The sequence below is a fragment of the Hyperoodon ampullatus genome, assembly GCF_949752795.1.
Source record: "Hyperoodon ampullatus genome assembly, chromosome: 19".
Taxonomy (NCBI): domain Eukaryota; kingdom Metazoa; phylum Chordata; class Mammalia; order Artiodactyla; family Ziphiidae; genus Hyperoodon; species Hyperoodon ampullatus.
Genome location: NC_136932.1, coordinates 53,129,371 through 53,148,531, shown reverse-complemented (window position 1 = coordinate 53,148,531; position 19,161 = coordinate 53,129,371). Strand labels below are relative to the sequence as shown.

General features: G+C 34.9%; 1 protein-coding gene across 2 annotated transcripts in view; it reads right to left on the bottom strand.

Annotated features, from left to right (window-relative positions):
• BCAS3 (BCAS3 microtubule associated cell migration factor) overlaps positions 1–19,161 on the bottom strand; it is a gene marked incomplete at its 3' end in the record, with an annotated part of 574,649 nt that overhangs the window by 315,820 nt on the left and 239,668 nt on the right. For both annotated transcript variants that reach the window (XM_079725284.1, XM_079725285.1), the window contains 2 exons: positions 9,943–9,987; positions 2,040–2,164 (listed from right to left, as the gene is read on the bottom strand). In XM_079725284.1, the coding sequence (XP_079581410.1) occupies positions 2,040–2,164; positions 9,943–9,987 (170 nt within the window). The remainder of the gene's footprint in view (positions 1–2,039; positions 2,165–9,942; positions 9,988–19,161) is intronic.

Genomic DNA, 19,161 nt, shown 5'->3' with positions numbered 1-19,161 from the left:
ATGGTGCCTGCTCCTTGCCTCAAAATTGTCTCTTATAAGTAGATGCTAACGAATATGAAAAGTTCTATGCTATCAAAATATTTTTAAATTTCAGCAATTTATTTCAAGAATGACATAAATATACTCAAAATTCTAGTATGCTCAAACAATATTATACAGTCTTTTGTATTTGCCTGCAGTGTAGTAATTTGTCCCACATTACGAAAAATGAATGGTATCAGGTGGGACGGGGAAGGACTGACAGAAAAGGAACCCTGTATGGACTAAGATTTAGTTACACTGGATGCACCAGCTCAACTGCAGGAGAGACCCTTTGCCTAAATCAGCCTAACTTCTTATCTACTCTCGCTCAGAAAACTTCCTCCTTTCAATTTCTGGATTAAAACAGACAAATGAAAAACACACACACGTCCTCCTCCCCCAAATCCTCTTCCTTCTTTCCTCCCATGGCAAATGAAGACCAGTCATACTTGGAGGTCAGGTGCTGAATATGGATCGAATCAAATGACTTTATAAGGAGTACACATGTCCTCACTACCAAACCAGGTTTAGTCCTCTATCTTGGGTTGTACAGTAAACCTAGGAGCATATAAAATCCCTCATGAATGCTGGGTGGGTTACCTTATCTCTGTGCCAGAGGACTCGATTACAGCTGCTTTGAGAAAATGGCTAATGACCAGTAGTGGGACATAAAGGAGTAGCAAGTTAAAAGGGTAATTAGAACAGAAGCGAGAAGCATCTGAAATCGAGCTTCACAGAGGGTTTTAACTAGTAACAAAAAGTCATTGCGATAGCATCATTAAAGCTGAGGAGGTAACAAAAAAATAAAGATGGGATAAGAAAATGGAAGGCTTGCATACTTTACTGTATCCTCTCCCACTTAGGTAAAGAGCCTGCTGTGCCTGGGATCCTATTTCCAAGGAAAGGGCCACTGAAAGGCGATAACAAGGGAAAGGGCTGACGTCTGACTGCCAGTATTAAGCGTAAGGGAGAGCCATTTTGCCAAAAACAATACAGCCTGTGGAACCTGTCAGAAAAGTGCCTCGCTAACAACTCGGTTTCTGACCTACTTTAATAGTATCACAATAATAAGAGGAAATTTTTAACACTCAAAATTAAGCACTTGGTCCACGAATGCAGGCACTCTTTTCTAAACAGAAACAATGAGGAATCACATACTAAAAGAGTAATTATATAAGTTGACTCTGGTGGTCAAAGGAGAGATTTAAAAAAAAACAACAACACTATGTAAGTTCAAAGGGACAATGGTTACCATAAAAGATGATTCTTATTTCTGAGTGGGAGCCTGTTTTTATCCTTTAATTTATAACATGGCAGAGTTGTTGTAGATTTTTTTTTTTTTTTGCGGTACGAGGGCCTCCCACCGCTGCAGCCTCTCCCGTTGCGGAGCACAGGCTCCGGACGCGCAGTCCCAGCAGCCACGGTTCACGGGCCCAGCCGCTCCGCAGTACGCGGGACCCTCCCAGACCGGGGCACGAACCCACGTCCCCTGCATCGGCAGGCAGACTCCCAACCACTGCGCCACCAGGGAAGCCCGAAGATTATTTTTTAAGGACAGATTTAGCATTAGAAAACCTGGGTTCAAACTCTGATACCATAACCTACTAACTAGTGATTTTAGCTAAATTATTTAAACTTACTGATATCGAATTCTTCATCTCTAAAATAGGGATAACAATGTTTTTCCTCTCCACACTTTATAGACAATGGCATGAAATTAGTTTGAGAAAAATGTAAAAGCTACATATAATGGTATGGGATTGACAGCACTGAGAACACCTGTATATTGTCACCAGCAAAACAAAATAAAAACACTCAGTGGGCAATTTATTCCACATTTATAGTGAGAGGATAGCCTGTCTTCTTGAGACTTGAGTAGTTGAGGAGAGACATGCTAACTGAGTGGGAAAATTTTTTTCTATTGTTGGGCTCAAGATTATTCAAAGAGAACTGCTCTGAATTTTCCTCAAGAAACCAAAATTACAAATGGCAAGTTTAACTTCAGTAAAAATACATACCTTTTTCTCTTTTCAGACCTGCATTATTTGCAAACCACGATCGGGATGTCCCAAACGTTGCAGCCACGCAAAATTCTCCGCCCATTGATTTGCTGGGTGAAATTTGTGGAGGTGGTTTAACTTTGCTTAAAAAATAAAATGATAGTAAAAAAAGAAAAATTACCATGATAAAATCATGGTCCTTGAGAAAATGACATATTTCCCTTAAAATTTGCCCCTAAGTATTCAAACGCTCCCATGTGGACATGCATTTTGCCGTAAGTATAACTGGTGGTTGTGAGACTGTGATCTGCAGTAAAAGTAAAACTAGTTCAAAGCTCCAGAGTATTATCGGAAAAGCAACTTATACCAATAAAAATTAGCTTCTTTTTGAAGAATGTGCTGGCAAAATCCAAGTCAACCCATTTGAGATAGATAACATTTCCCTGGATATTTCAAAGTGGAACAGTAGAACCAGCAAAAACATCTCATAATAATAGAATAGTTTATCAATTCACTTCAATATGTAAATGTGGGACTGACAATACAGTTGAATGGAGACAGCATGTATGAAAACACGAGATGATACAGAATGGAATCCTGACAATGCTCTCAGACATATACGTATGGTTAGACAACGTCTGGTGAGTAGACCTAAAGATCTAGTGCAATTACAGTCACTGATCTTCCTATTTCTTTTTTATTTTTTCTTTGTGGATTTGTGAAGATGATAGGTCTATTTTTATTCTGCTTCTCCTATGTTTGAGGACACATTAAGTAACTTCTGCTACTTCACATAACTACCATAAAAAAGTACTTGCTGTCCTCTTTGTTTTCCCCAAATCAGTTTTCAGCTTCTAATACCACTGACTTCTGATATCAACCTTTCATCTCCTTGCAAATCCTATATTTCTCTTCTCTCCCAATTTGTCCAAGACTGCCCCAAAGTTCCTTAGCAATTTTGTCAGGCACCTTAGAGAAATGGTGTATTATTTTCTCTGACTCGTAGACCAGGAAATAGCCCCACTGTACACTGGTCAAGATCACAGCCCAGTCGGGGCACAAGAATAATGTTTCGCCGCTGCTAGTCAGTCTCAAATGTCAAATAACATTATTTCTACGTTCGTTTGCTCACTATCCTTTATCTCTTTATCTTTTAATGAAGTACGGTTAGACAGAGAAAGACTGGGTTTTGGAGTCAGGTGGAAACACAAATCTGAATCCCAGTGCTGCCACTTTTTTACCTGTGTGAATTTTGATTAGGTTATTTATAACCTCTCAGTGCTCAGACAACTAATATATAAAATATATGAAATAGAAAGACAGCAACGCCTACCTCTTAGGGTTATTTTAAGGTTTACAGCATTTTATTTGTTCTCAAAGTGTGGCCCCTGGCTAGTAGCACTGAGAACCTCTTAGACATGCAAATATTCATCAGGCCACACCCCGCTCTGGAGGTGGGGCATGACAATCTGTGTTTTTAATAGCCCTCCAGGAGATTCTGGCACACGTTCAGGTTTAAGAACCACTGTATTGGGTAACGTGTAGAAAGCACTGTGAATTCCCATATCACAGAACTCAACGCTATCTCCTGTATAGCACACAGCCTTCAACTAATTTTCAAAAAATCAGACTTCACTTTGGTAATCTCATTTTCCAGGTGTTATGACACCTGAAATACTCTCTCACATATTTTATTTCCTGAGCCTTCTGTTTTGATGTCTTCCTCGTAGGGAAAGCAAAAAGTCTGGATCAGAAGCCACTCTGCTTGGTCTCTCTGCCTTTGACCAAATTCATGTAATGCACATTGCCATATATGCAAAGGCCTCTTCTTTCTATCATTAACATTTCTTAAACACCACAAGTTATTACCCATAAAAATCACATCCATGCCTAAATCACAAACACTAGTCACAGTCAGACTTCCACTGATAGGGAATAAAATGACAGTTTTTTAACTTTTAAGTTTCTGTAAGAAAATGCACCTGTTTCTACCAACAATTTCACGTCTTCCTCGCTGCATTTGCCACAGCTGCAATAACCTTTGCAAAACCAACAGAAGAGAAGACTCCCCTCCACCTACACCTGAACAAACAAGCACCTTCCCTTGGTTTCTGGGTAACCGGCACCAGAATTGTTCTTTCTGGTTATGATGCTCTCTGTTGTACTACCTTAGAATGTAAATGTTCCTTCAAAGCCTTTATTTGCATCACTGAAATGCTGTAAGTTCCTGTAACTAGCATCTTTTAACTTCCACTGGTCAGTTTTTGGAGGCTGGAAGGCAGAGGAGAGAGGAAAAAAACATTCCAGAATTTTTTGAAAGGTGTTTCAACTGTGTGACTATGTTTTTACTAGAATCACCATCAAGGAACAATGATCCTACAAAATGTACAAGTTCAAAGTTCTTTGCAAATTAATGAATGCTATTTTTGTTTCTGTTTTTAAATCATGTGGTAAGCAACAAGATAGAAAACAAGTAGCATGCCACTTCTTAAGAGAGTCTATGGTGCATCTAAGGTATGCATCCTAAATAGATTTTAAAAGTTGCTACTGGGCCACTTAGCTACCTTTGTAATATAATAATCAATTTAGTCTTTAGCCAAGCAAATATATATATTTTGTATGTTTATTAGCTTACAGTCTAATCAATTAATGTCAGAAGCTAAAGTCTTTTAGGCTTCTTTAATGTTATACATAACTCAGCTTCTAAACACACAACTAAAAAGCATCAACATAGTATCAATTTACATAAACTCATTATCTCCTGCAGAGAATAAGTATCTTAGGTTAAAAGTATTCTTAAAATTATGAAAAAATGTTCATTTTTATTCTTATATTTCATTATTTCTTCTTGTTCTCCTGATAGGGCCTTCATAAATCACATTAGTACAAGTTTGTGTTTAATAAGTAATTAAAAGGGTTTTTATCCCTGAAAATAACTTGCTACCTCCTGCATGACACAGTGCTGTGTATGGGGTATTTAGCATATTTGGTGAACATATTCATAACAAGTTATTTCTATCATCAACCTACCTTTCGAATGACTGTGGTATTTAAGCAAAATAGAAATTTAAAATATGTGCTTATGTGTACTAGATTTTCAGAAAAATAAAAGGAGAAATAATCTAAAGAAAAGATTATTATTAATAAAGTATTTTCTATACAAAATACCCAAAGGGAGAAAATTTAACATTGATTCAATTTGCCCTTTATCCTAAAATTTTAAAAGACCAAGACCAGGAATGTTGGGTGGAAGCAGAATTGAACTTTTCCACAATGACCCAGAATATTTCTATTGCAAAATCACCTTTTGTTGGCAGAAAGATAAAACATTGAAAAACGATACATACGTGAAAGGAACAAAACAGAAAAGTGCTAGCCTTGCAAATCATGCTCACTTATAGACTGGTGACCCAACCACTTTAGGAAAGCATTCCAGTACTAGCCTTTTTTTCTTTCTTCCTCTCAATATCTCCCTTTATCCTCTGAAAGAGACAATAAATCCTATTACAAGACATTTGCAAGTATAAACGAATACCTCTGGGTGTTGATTAATTTATTAAATTAATAATTGATATAAAAAATAAAAAATTTCAATGTATATGGGGGTCCAGAAATTCAATTGTGTTGTGGTTATAAATGAGAACAAAACATACTGATAGTGCTGGTGGACTCCTTTCCACTGAGAACTCCTGCTCTTTACCCTCCTGAGCCATAAATAACCCCGTGTTCAAAAATTAAAAGAAAAATTTGCCTGCACTTGTGAGCAAAACATAAAGAATTATGGAATGAATTCAACCTTCACCACATCAGAAAACATCACATTTACTAAACTTGATACAAGAGACAACATAATCAAAAGTAAAATTAATGTACGATGAAAAAAACAACAACAAATAAGGTGCTGAATTACAACTCAGGAGTTTAACATTCTGTCATTTCTTCTGGGAGACCTAACCATCTAACCATAGAATGAGAATCATTTTTAATGCCATCAGATGTTCTACGGACATTAACATGATGACATCTTTAAAAATATTTACAAAAACTATGGAAGTTACCCATTGGCTTTTTCTGTATTATATAATTCAGTCAGAGAAACATATTGAATTTCTCTTGCCTGTTTTTTTTTTTTCCTCCACACTCTACTGCAAACAGAAAAAAAAAGCAAAACTCTAATGATATCGGCTTTAAAATTATAGAAAAATTATGTCTATCTGGATAATTTTACTATGTTCTATAAAACAGGATACAAGTGGTGAATCTGTGGATGGCATGAAAAGCAACAATGAGGTCCAGTGCCTTGTTTAGGACACAAGCATGGAAAAGAGCTAAACCGAGATAGAAGCACTGTTTTCTTTCCTTCTCTAAAACATAAGGGTACAGTCAATATTTCAGTTTAAATCTTAGACACAATATTGATGTAAGAATTACAAGTGGTATTACGTCTTTGTGTTAAGGAAGAAAAACTTTTCTTTATGCTCCTCACTGTGCCTGGGCTTTCAAAAGGAATTCCGAAGTTTTCTCTCACTCTCACTGTGTATTCTAAAATAAAAACTAAGAGGGAAAATGAAAGTATTTATTTAAAAAAAAGATATTGATAATATAGCTAAAATTATTCTATCACAAATTATTCTTAAAGATATGAGATTTCTGTAAACCTGCCAGATAAGGTTCTCCTCTCCATATAAGTCTTTGCTTCTAAAAAGGAAATTATATTATTTTTTTTTTCAATATTCTCAGAATAACAAGATTAATTTAAATTAGCTATTTATAAACAGATTGAAGACTCGGTGCTAATTAAAACTTTAAACATAATTTGACATGTAACTTTTAACTCTTCTTTAAAATTAACCTTATACACTACAAAGATATATTCAAATGGACTACCTCTTATCTACACTGTTGTGCATATATTTTTTCTTTTGCTAAGAAAGTCAAAAACAGCAATAGTTTAAACATGATACTACATGCCGACTAGGAGCTCGATAAAAACTTGTTACTTATTTGTAATACTGAAAGCAAAATTCATTTTTAAAATTTCACAGTGGCTATTTCTCTTAAAATTTCTGCATTAAAAAGTATATCATGAAAAAAAGTATATCATGTGTGTGATTCTTACATCATTTTATGCCATTATTTAAATTCATAAATCCTAGAGAATACATAATCTCCAGAATGTAGAAAATGGCTAAAGTGTCGAAGATGGTCTGCATAATTAACTTTCCAACAAGCTTATTTGGTTGCCAAAGGAAAAGATATTATTATAAACTGACTCATCTGAAACTGCCTGAATTTAAATAATTAAAACAGTTTATCAAAGAATGAAGAATTAGTAGAAACTGTGATCAGTCAAAAGCAAAATCTTAGCTAAATATAAATGTTTCAACTGAAAATTTATAAAAAAAATTTGTATGAAACTTACATAACATTTTAAGGGGAACTATAAAATTTTCATATTCTTCCAAAATACAAATATTATCCTATACTGGAAGTCCTATAACCCTGATGAAATAAATAACTTTATTTAGCATAATATTTTATTTCAAAACAGTAAATAAAAACATTCTCAGGTTGAATGCTAAATAGCATGGAAAAATAGTAAAAACTCTTAAAACAAAGAAGCTCTTAAAAACAACATGGAAGAAGTTGTCAAATTTATATTCATTTTGCTGCCTTAATTTGAGGTTTCATTAAGATCTTAATGGGAAAAACATGCACCACCAGTAAAGGAACGTATTTTAAAGGAGGCTCTTTTAGGCTAGTATAAGTGACTAAAAACGAGTTTCTTGTGAGCTAACGATGGCATCAAACAAACCACAAAGCAGTCTTCTAAAAGACAAGCAATGATTTAAAAGTCTACTATATTTCATATATCCCTTTCTTTAATCTGGCTCTTTTAATCTTGTTTCAACCTCAAATCATTTCTGGTTGACAAGTACTTTTACTTAAATTTGAGGAGCACATAAGCTGTTGAAGGCATGGGCTTTTCTTATTTCACATACAATGTCTGTCATTCTATCTTTACTTCTATGCTAAAACTTCAATCTTTATTAACATACTAAAACTTTTTTCTTTGTACTTAGAATGAGAAATTTATCCCAAGATGGAATTTAATTCTAAACTGGGTCTACAAAGAAATGTTGGCATATGTTGAATCTGGCATTTAAAAATCAACTGTTCACTACAAGCTCCTGAGTAAGATCCATGTATCTTATTTGTTTTGGAAGAAATCCGGTTAACACAAAGAATGAAGGTTGACTTTCAGGGAATTTTTATGCCTGTATACCCTGATTTTGTTTACAATAGTTTCACAATCTATATCCTAATTTTGATGCTGCATTTCAAAGAGGAAATTTTTATGATGATTTATCACCCTATTCTAATACGACAATGAAATTTTCAGATGTTACTGTGGCATATGAACACTGAAATTAGTTTGTGTCAAATTTTTAAGTTTCTTTTTGTCCAAGAGAAAAATAATTGGAAGGTTTTTTCCTAGTATAATGGGACAGTATGAGTAAGTCCCAGGAGCAGTTATGAGAACTGCACATACATGTATTCTGACTAAATTTATAAAATTGATATAACTTACATTAACCAAAACTTTTTGGGCTCACTCACTCTTAAAAGCAAAAAAGACAAAAACAAAAATGAAAAAAAAAACCCCATGATCTAACTTAAAGAAACTACTTTTCAAAAATGGAATTTTCCCCTTAAAGCAGAAAAGAAATCATAGCAGTAGCAGCGAGCATTTACTGAGCTCTTATTATGTGCCAGGCACTGTTCTAAGCAATTTATATTGTCGGTTCATTAACTCCTCATAATAAACCTATGAGGTAGGTGCTACTGGTAACTCCATTTAATGGAGATAAGGAAACTAAGATAAAGAGAGGTTTTAAAAAGTTGCCCAAGATCATATAGGTAGGAAGTGTGTAAGCTGGGATTTAAGACCTAGGCAGTCTGATTCTGGAGCCCTGACTCTTTCTATTTTTTTTAAGTTTTTTTTGATGTGGACCATTTTTAAAGTCTTTATTGAATTTGTTACAATATTCTGTTTTATGTTTTGGTATTTTGGCCATGAGGCATGTGGGATCTTAGCTTCCCGACCAGGGATCGAACCTGAACCCCCTGCACTGGAAGGTGAAGTCTTAACCACTGGACCACCAGGGAAGTCCCCTGACTCTTAACTATTGTGCTAAACATATTATACCAGGTTCTAAATATATTCTATTTCATACCTTTACATAAAAGTATTAAACATACTGTTTCTTTTCTATGATCACCATGTCTAAGACTGACAAAAGTTGTATTTTATGCAGTCTTACATAAGAGTTTACTAAATAAGTTATGGTGGGGAGGTGCTAATAACTCGAAATAATAAGTTACTTAGGAGGTTTTACGTGAAATACAAATTTCCTCATGTAGCTCCGTAACTACCTAAACTATTCAAAACAGAACTGACCCTTGTTCCTTTGGTACCAAATAAAATGCAGTAAAAATTTATAGGGTATTTTTAGTATACCTTAAATATATTTACATTTCAAAATAAATCTTGTCTTCAAATGCTCAGCATGTCATGTAGGGAATTTCTATCACTAAAATACTCAAAGCTTTAAACTTGGGTGTTAGCCTTTGTCTTATGATATATACTAGCATTATTATGAGAATTCTTCTAATTTCCTTTTTTAAAAATATTAATCTATGATTTTTTTATGTGACTTTTCAAGAAATGAAGTGAAACCAAGAAAACTAATCTTTTAAAGCTTAAACACCAACATTTACGTCCCATCTACAAATTACTCAGTAATTCGGTGCATCTATCTGTGATCAGGCCATGCAACTGAAAACAAAGTACAAAACAGAGTTACTTTCTGAGAGTACAGCAAATGAATTAGGCATGCTGGACTGAACTGGGACTCACCATGGAGCTTTTATGGAAAAACACCCCGCTCCAAACAGATAAGGCCTTCATGGAAAAGGGGGGAAAATGCACAAAAAATTAGAGGAAAACTCATGTAACATTAACAAATACATGTTTAATATACTGTTAAAGAGTATGGATAAAATAAATTAAAAAATTAGTAATCGTTTGCAATCCTGCCATAGATACTAACAAGTCTGATATAACCAATAAATGGAATGATGTGCAGTAACAAGGCCCTTAATTTTCATAGGGTTAGAGATTTCAAAATGCTCTATTTCTCCCCCTTTTCTGGAGCACCCCTGTAGGGTTCCTAAGGTAAAATAAAATAAAATCCACTTCACAGGCCCTTTAAAACAAAGTACAAGTTAAATGGAATAATCGGATGGAGAAAAGAGTGGGACCAGTAGCAACAGATGTGTGGTTGTGTGACACGAAATGTTTAAAACTAGCGAAAGGGGACTCAATAAAAATTTGATAAGCATTGTTTGCTGTTCACCAGTTGTAGTCTCAGAGCCACAGAAAGAAAGTACATATTTTCTAAGCTGCTTAATTACAGTAAGTTGAACTGCATATTGCTGGTCAAAGGAACTAACACTAAAACCAAGTCTGTGGTATGATTTACTTCCATTTTAGGGTCACATTCCAGGAAAGTAGCATTACTCTTAATAATGATAGAAGAGGTTAACTTCCTCTATCTGGCCTACACTGGGCTAGGTTGGAATACAAGAAACTAAAGCCACAACTGCTTGCTTTAAATACAGCTGGGGATACAAAAGCAGACTTCAATGTTACACATACTTCTTAATATTCTGTTCATAGCATTTAAGACATGCTATGCATATTTGCACACAGAACAAAATACTGCTGTTGCATCTGACATTTGGATGGAAGACATAATAAACTTAGAAGGAAAGAGCGCTGCATAACTTGGTAGTTTTCTTCTTCAACTTTGGTGCTAGGAATATTAAAAAAGAAAAATCATGCTAATTAGCACCAATCTCCCAGTGAACTGAGTATATTCACAAAACTGAGTACAATTCTGAGGACTGAAGAACAGAAGATATGAAAAAGGGAACAGAAAAGCAAGATACTATTAGAAGAAAGAGTGAGTTGGAAGACAGAAATATTGGAAAAGAAAACTTTAGAGATGATGTCAATACAAAGCAAGGAAATCTCTCCCACAGTTAATGGTAAGACCACAATCAGAGAAATGTCATCATTCAGATGTCATCATCCACATCTAAAACAATGTATTTCAAAAATTTTTTGATTATGACCCATAGAAGCATACAGTTGGCCCTCCATATCCATAGGGACCACATCCACAAACAACTATAGATCAAAAAAAAAAAAAGAGAAAGTTCCAAAAGGCAAAACTTGCTGTGCACCAGCAACTATTTACAATTTAGAAATGATTTAAAATATATGGGTAGAGGTGTGTAGGTTATATGCAAATACTAGGCCATTTCATATAAGGGACTTGAGCATCCATGATTTTGGCATGGGGTGGGAACCAACCCCCCTTGGATACTGAGAGACAAATGTATTAACGTGTAAGCTGGTATGTACATGAACACACACAAATTGGAACAGTTTAATGAATGTGGGGTTTTTTGGTGTGTAATCAACTTTATTATTCTCTATTTCAACGTTTTGTAAACATTAATGTTGGGATTTAGTTACAGTGAAGATTGTTGCATATAATGACAGGGTAGGTAGGTCTGAGTGGGGCCTTAGATTCTATATTTCTAACAAGCTCCTAGATAATGCCAAGGCTGTTAGTTTGCAGAACCAGTAGCGAAATTACATTCTATTATATTCTATTTCATTAATGAAAATAAAGTTAGCCATGATCCCCTTGTCTTGATTTCATGATTCACTAATTACATCAGAAACAAAATGTTACTGGAGCTCACCCCGAACTTTGAGAAACACCATTTTAAATAAGTGTGACCACGTGAAGACTCCAATGTCTCAACAGCACCATGACGCCATAAAAAAAGGATCAGAAAATGGAAAGTTCAACACATTTCCGTATGCCCACAAATACCAGCAAAATGAAGAAGTTATTGTTGGCACACACTACCCAACTCCCTTTCATTTTCTTCCTTAGGCAGACACCTGAATTAATCAAATAGTTCAAACAATTCTGACAGAAGCACTTGTGATCTGGAACGCCTGGGCATGAGTTGCTCTTTAGCATATATTGTATAGAAGCTAGACAATCTCCCACCTCATTCCAAATATCAGAATACAACGGATTCACTGTAAAGAATTTGAAAGTTTTATCTTAATCCTTTATGACTTAAAAGGCTTCTGATTGACCCCCAAAATCAAACAAAAATGAAACAAAACTTTAAGTTTCTACATTTCGTAAGACCAGCTAATGTTCCCACCTACAGAGCCAGTAAATAACCTTTTTCCAAGTTTAAATTTCCTTATATATAAAAAAGAAACATATTAGCCAAACAAATTAAACACAAGTTTTTGGTGGTTTTTTTTGGTTTTTTTTAAATATCCTAGATTTTCCTTCCCGGACAGTAGCAGCATGTTACCAACAAGATTTCTATAACACCACCATCCCAAAATGCACTGTTAACCCTCCAGACACTGTAGCAAACAGGCCTGCACTAAACAGCAGTGTGGTCAAGTTTAAAGACAACACAGTCCTCACTGTTCACAACATAACTTGGTTGTGTGAGTTACAAGCCATCCTTCTTTAGCCAAATAAGGATCTACAGGCTGATGCAGCTCAAGGAGAAAACAGGGGTTGGGGAAACAGGGTGAGGACCCGCTTCCGTACGTACACTTGGCATGGGCCCAACCTGTACTCACCTACTTCTTACTCGCTCCGACAAACTGGACCTCTGCCACATACATGTAAAAGAAGAGCCACAAACTCCAACGAATTAGAGTGACTGACGTAACTACTGACTTTGCATGGGTGGTGTCAGCTGTTCTTTTGAAATGTGCCCGCTTCATCTTTCCTCAGTAGGGAAAGAATGAAAATACAAAGTCACAAAGGCCAAGTCCATGATCCAGCTGTCTTCACCTATGACTTTCCCCTCCTCTCCAAAATCCCGCAGCTGTAGTTTTACAGGGCATGACTCGAAGGAGGAAGAGAGCGTGTGAGTAAGAGTGTATGGGGAATTAAAATGGTCTGTATTAACAAATGCAACTCAAATTATCATATTCAGGTATTAAGAATTTGTGTGTTTTCCAAACACTATTAAGTTTCAGCAGGTTGAACAATCCTGCCATATAAAACCTATCCACTTAAGTCATGATTATGTCCTTTTTAAGCTGAATTCTGATTGAAAAACATCAGGGCTGGCCAAGAGACTAAAAATCCAGAAATGCTAGTCCAGCATAAAGTGACTTTGCCTTTGGTTCTCAAACGGTTTCTTCTGGAGACTGTCAGAAGACAGGAATTGTGCTTTATATCAAATCGTTAATGCTATGTAACTCTTTAAACTCTGATTCATTTTTTCAAAGGCCACACAGTACCACAAAAGCTTTGGTCTTACTAGCTGAAAACAAGACAAATGTGAAGATTTTTTTTTATATGTAAGGGAAAAGTAAAACTAGATTTGACTTGAACATGGTAAAATCTTTTATAACCTGACTCTAGTGCTGAAAGGCATTAATAATGATTAGATTTCATCATCTTCAGAGTTATAGAAACTAAAAAAATCTCTGAAAGTCCTATTTTCCAATTGATCATATCCTATGAGAATTCAAGCACTATCACTTAACAGACATCAGAAAGAGCCCATATAAATATTAAACATACTGAACAGAGAAAGGGCTATACAACATTATGTGTAAAATTGTAAAGTAAAGCCGTATTCTCTAACAAAATATTCCAGGAACCCTAAAGACTCTGCTACACTCTCTATGCCCCCTGTTAAGCAGCATCTTTGATGGACACACATTTCCTACGTGCATGCAAGCAAATCAGTCCTCACAACATTTTCAAGTATTACTTAAAATTTTTCATTAATTTAATTTTAACCACTCGCTACTACAGAGACCTATGGCATTATTGGCTCTCAAATTATTGATCTGAAGGCAAATTCAAGCTGAAATATACAGATAAATTGTCTAATCTGAGGTACGTTCAACATGCAAATTTAAATTACAAGGTCAAGATTTTCATTAGAAAAACACTAATGTTCAAATTCTGCCAGATGTGGCAGAAGAGAGACTAGAAGAGAGACTGTACACACAGATTGTCGAATTTCTATAGAAAGTAATGCTTGCTGACTTGTAAGACAGTATATAGGAGACTTAATCCCCTCGCTGCTCCCATCCCCCCCAAGTCCACAGGTTTATGGTAAAAGGGAACAAACTACGGAGTGGTTTAAGTACTCTACTGATTTAGTACAAAAACTGGAAACTCAAACTATATATGTATATTGCACATGTAGACATAGCCATCCTAATGAAAATACATTATCAATTACTTTATATCTGGAACCAAACATACATAGCTTAGCTATCAAGAAATAACACATAGATAAGACAGGGCTGGGAGGTGGAGAATTACCATTTGCTACTGTATCTGGGGAATCTTTCTCCAAATCTTTCCCATTTAACTCTTAGAACTTCACCTATAACATTTGGGGCTCAGGTCAAAGCATCTAAATAAGCCAAGGCAGACCTAACTGAATTAGAAGGAGGAATAGACCTTCCTCAAGGACTATATGCCAATGTCATTTATTCACTTAGCAAGCTCTGACGGCAGATTTAGTCTACAAATTTCAATTACAGATAATCAAATAAATGCTATTAAATGCTTCCATTCCTAAATAAGAATAATCATCTATGTCTTCTAAATGGAGCTCTTGCGAAGCACTGGCCTAGGGCACAGCAATGAATGAGGCTTAGAAAGTAGGTAACAGGATCATACACCTGGTGGGAATTCATACACTGTAAGTATGACAGATAATAATTCATACATACAAACTTTCATTTTTCAGATGAAGAAATTTACCTAGGACAACCAAGATGTGAAACCAGAGCTTCAGACTCCTAAGTCAGTATTCTTTTACTACATTATCTACTTCTACAGGGTCAGGCCCAAAGTTCCTAATACCTAGCTCGAATTGCTCACAAAGAAATGAATAAATACAAACGTGGGGGGGGAGGGAAAAAGGAGCAAAAAGCTGCTCGATTTAAGAGAAAGGAAACCTATGAAAGACAACAAGTCATACCAGGTTTACTTCACCAAAAACCTCAGCTAGTTAAGGGCAAGGAAGTAACTTCATTCCCAATTTCTATATTTTTATTCCCATGAAATTACTCTGACCACTCTTTTTGCACATTCTACACATACTGTTCTTTTATTTATTTATTTATTTATTTATATTTATGTATGTATGTATGTATGGCTGTGTTGGCTCTCGAACCCATGTCCCCTGCATTCGCAGGCGGATTCTTAACCACTGCACCACCAGGGAAGTCCCCTGACCACTTTTTGAAATGTACTGTTCCCTGCTTGTGCCCACAAAATGATGTGTATATGTTAATAATTTTAGATTTGATGTACAAAAAATTAAGCATATTGATGAAAAATTATCTATTTAGTAAGTTTTTACATAGGAAGCTTTAAAAATTAATTCAACCAAACATCTATGGACTATTGCTTAGTAAATCCCTACTACAAAATCTTTACACTCCAAAACAATGAGCAATTCCTTAGCACCCAGTTTCACTTTTAATAGATGAAAACTACATTTATTCACACATGATAAAAACATGATGGAGGTCCTTCCACTCCTCCAGTCTTAGACTGGAAGAAATGGGTTTTGTTTGAATGAGTGACTGTTAAACCAAAAGATTCTTGGCACGTCTTTTGCCTTCACCAGTGTGCACCACAATCGGGTTAAGCAACAGCTGTTGCCAAAACAGGCCTTATTTCCTCCCAGTGCTGCTTCAAGGTACAGAACGTGAAGGTGCAAATACATCTGTCTTTTCCCATTTGTAGTTCTACTGGCCTTGCAAATGTCTTCGAATAAGACAGATGGTCCCTGACACTGCACAGGCTTTCAGGGATCTATATTTCCAAAAATAAGAGGGCAGACATGAAACACGGTAAGTACACGTCTATCCCCTGAAGGTTTGAGTTAAGGCTTCCATCTAAATTTGGTTATTTAAATATAGGATCCTAAGCAATCCTTGGAAATCTCTATGCTAGAAATATGATTTTTAATGTTTATTTCATGCCGTTATGCCAAATATCTAGGACATGGAACAAATAATATATATTTTACTAGATATATTATCAGGTATATTTGAACTTACATGTCTATAAATGAGTCAGCTCTGTGTTCTCTTTCTACATAATTCATGTCAAATACTTCTGTTAATTTTATCTTTAAAATGCTAGGAAAGGCATTTCACTGAAGCACAGAGTAAATCAGGATTTCCACAATAACCTGGAAAATTAAAAGCCTGTTTGCTCCTCACTCTGGTGACCTTAATGTGGCAATCAAAATTCTCAGTAAATATAATACAATTTGATGGAAATAACGCAAGTGAGCTAAGGGCAGCTTGCGAACTGGTCACAGTAAAAAAAAAAAATTTTTTTTAATAAAAATGAAATAAATATAACCTTACTATCTAATGGGAGAAATCTAATGATATAAAAATGTCTGGGATGTGCTTCAAATCTCAGCATATGTCAAAAATGGAAATCTAGGGAATATATCTTACTCTCAAAACAAATATTACTGTTGGTTAGGCAAAATACATGTATCTCAATGAAAATGCTAAATGTTAAGACAATAAAACCACAAACTATATTCTAAAAATTCTATGACCAAATGTTTGGGTGACTTACAGTAGTACTATAAGAATTATAAGTAAAGTCACAATAGCAATTTCTAAATATAATCAACAAACCCTTCAGAAAATGGCTTAAGGGTATTAAGTCTTGTAACCTAGCCATAGCCAAGCATAAGTTATGAATACTATCATCAAAGTGTTTTTGGCCACTGTAATCTTTGTTAATAGGAAGGGAAAAAAAGAATAGTAGGAGGGGAGGGAAAAAAAGAAGAGTGGGTGGGGTAATTTATGGAGCACTAAAGCTCTGCCATAGTAGAGAATTCATTACAGAAAACAACCATATAGAAGAAAAAAATACTAATAAAATGAGTTTTTGGTGGATGTGTGTGTGCACGTGTGTATGTGTGTGCTGAGTGAGAAAAGATAAATGATAAGGCAAATATGTTAAACTGCTAACATTTGGGAAATGTGGGTATACAGGAATTCCTTTTACTGGTCTTGTAACTTTTTTTGGTAAGTTTGAATGAATCTCTATCAAAATGTTTAAAATTAAAAGCCAAGGACTCATTGTGGGACAAATAGTAATTATTCCTTCTAAACACTCCAAGATAGGGGACGTGCCAAAAAGAATTCAAAAATTTGGAAAAAATAAAATGGTTTGAGATCTGAGATAAAAAGCCCAGTAAAGAGGGAAGAGATATGGGGATATATGTATATGTATAGCGGATTCACTTTGTTATAAAGCTGAAACTAACACACCATTGTAAAGCAATTATATTCTAATAAAGCTGTTAAAAAAAAAGCCCAGTAACTAATAAGATACATGTATCTTAAACTAATATTAATTTCAAAGCACACAATTCAAATTCCTATCACTTAATTCATTAGTAAATAATTATTAAACTGTCTAGAATATAAGGGAACATAATACACGTGCTCTGAAAATCTAGGAACTGTGACCAAGTTTTTAACAAGAAAAGGAAACACTGAAGTTATCTAAGTTCATAAAGTATGGTAGCACAGGAAAACACCAGATGATTAATAGTTTCTACCCATCTAAAGACAGAGAGAAAGAGTAGCAAGAGAGACAGTGAAAGAGTGTGTGATAAACATCTTTTTATTATGGAAAGTTTCAAATATATACAGAAGTAAACTCACTTTTCAACCTCCCCACAAATATTATGAATTAAACTCTAAGATCATGTGATTTCAGGCATAGAACTTTATTTAGGATCTTAGTGGTAAAATTAAAATCAAGAGGAACAATTTTGAGATTAGATTCTTAGATTCAAGAAAGACTGACAAACACTGTAGAATTCTACAATGCTGGGTTGGATCAAGAAGGTATAATTATGTACTGACTGATTTCTGTGAGTGAAAAAATAACTTTTAAGATTATGATTCAAGATTTAGTCCCATTTTTATTTGAGTCTACGTCCCAGAAGTGTATCATTACACAAAGAAAAAAATGAGCCACCTGTAAATATAAGTTCATAACCCCTTTACCATCCATAGCCACTCTTATTTAACTTATTTTAAAATAAAGAAACTAAATAAGAGGAAAGGGAGGTAAAAATTCTATTTAAATTACACTACTAATGAAGAGTTAAAAAGCTGATATCAATTTTAAAAAATACAGGCAAATGATTTGTATCATAAGATGTCTGATTTGGGAGCTCGATTTGCTGTATTTTTCCCTTAATACACCACAACCTCAATTTCTGCATTCAGAAACAGGAATTTATAGGCAAACACAACTCCACTAGGTAGAGGGTCAATTTCAGTGTAATGGTGAAATCTGGAGCTAAAAGGCCTCATCCTGGAGAATGAGTATTTCTTCTTACAAAAGTAGCTTCTGTAAACACTTCACCTCCTAGCACAACAATATTAAAACATAATGATACAGCAGCCACATAATTAAGTCTATTCCTCTTGTTGGAAAGACCTTGAAGACTATTTGAAGCCAAGATGGAGTTTTCTCTTGACTACCAAATACAGAATTTTAAGACAGTTGTTCCATTTCAAATTAGGCTAAACCTCAGGATTTCTTATTGATGAAAACAGGTAATTTGGCTATAGACATATATATTTGGGGGAACATAATGGAGTTTCACAGTTGTTATACAATTGAATATCTAATGATCTTATATCTTAGACACAGTACTTTATTTTCAGGAACCCAAAGAAGTGACAATTTTATATTCCTAACAGGTAGGAATTTGAAAATTTTTTAAATAGCTAAAATAAGCACAAAGATATCAAGTGAGTCATCAAGGGTCTCTGAGGATGTTAATGACCAATCTGAGTAAAGCCTAAACCCTAGGACTCTGGATTTTGAAAACTATCCATAATATCACATTGTCCTGACACTAACAATAGAATATTATATGTAAATTGTACCTCAATATAGATGATTTTTTTTTAAGT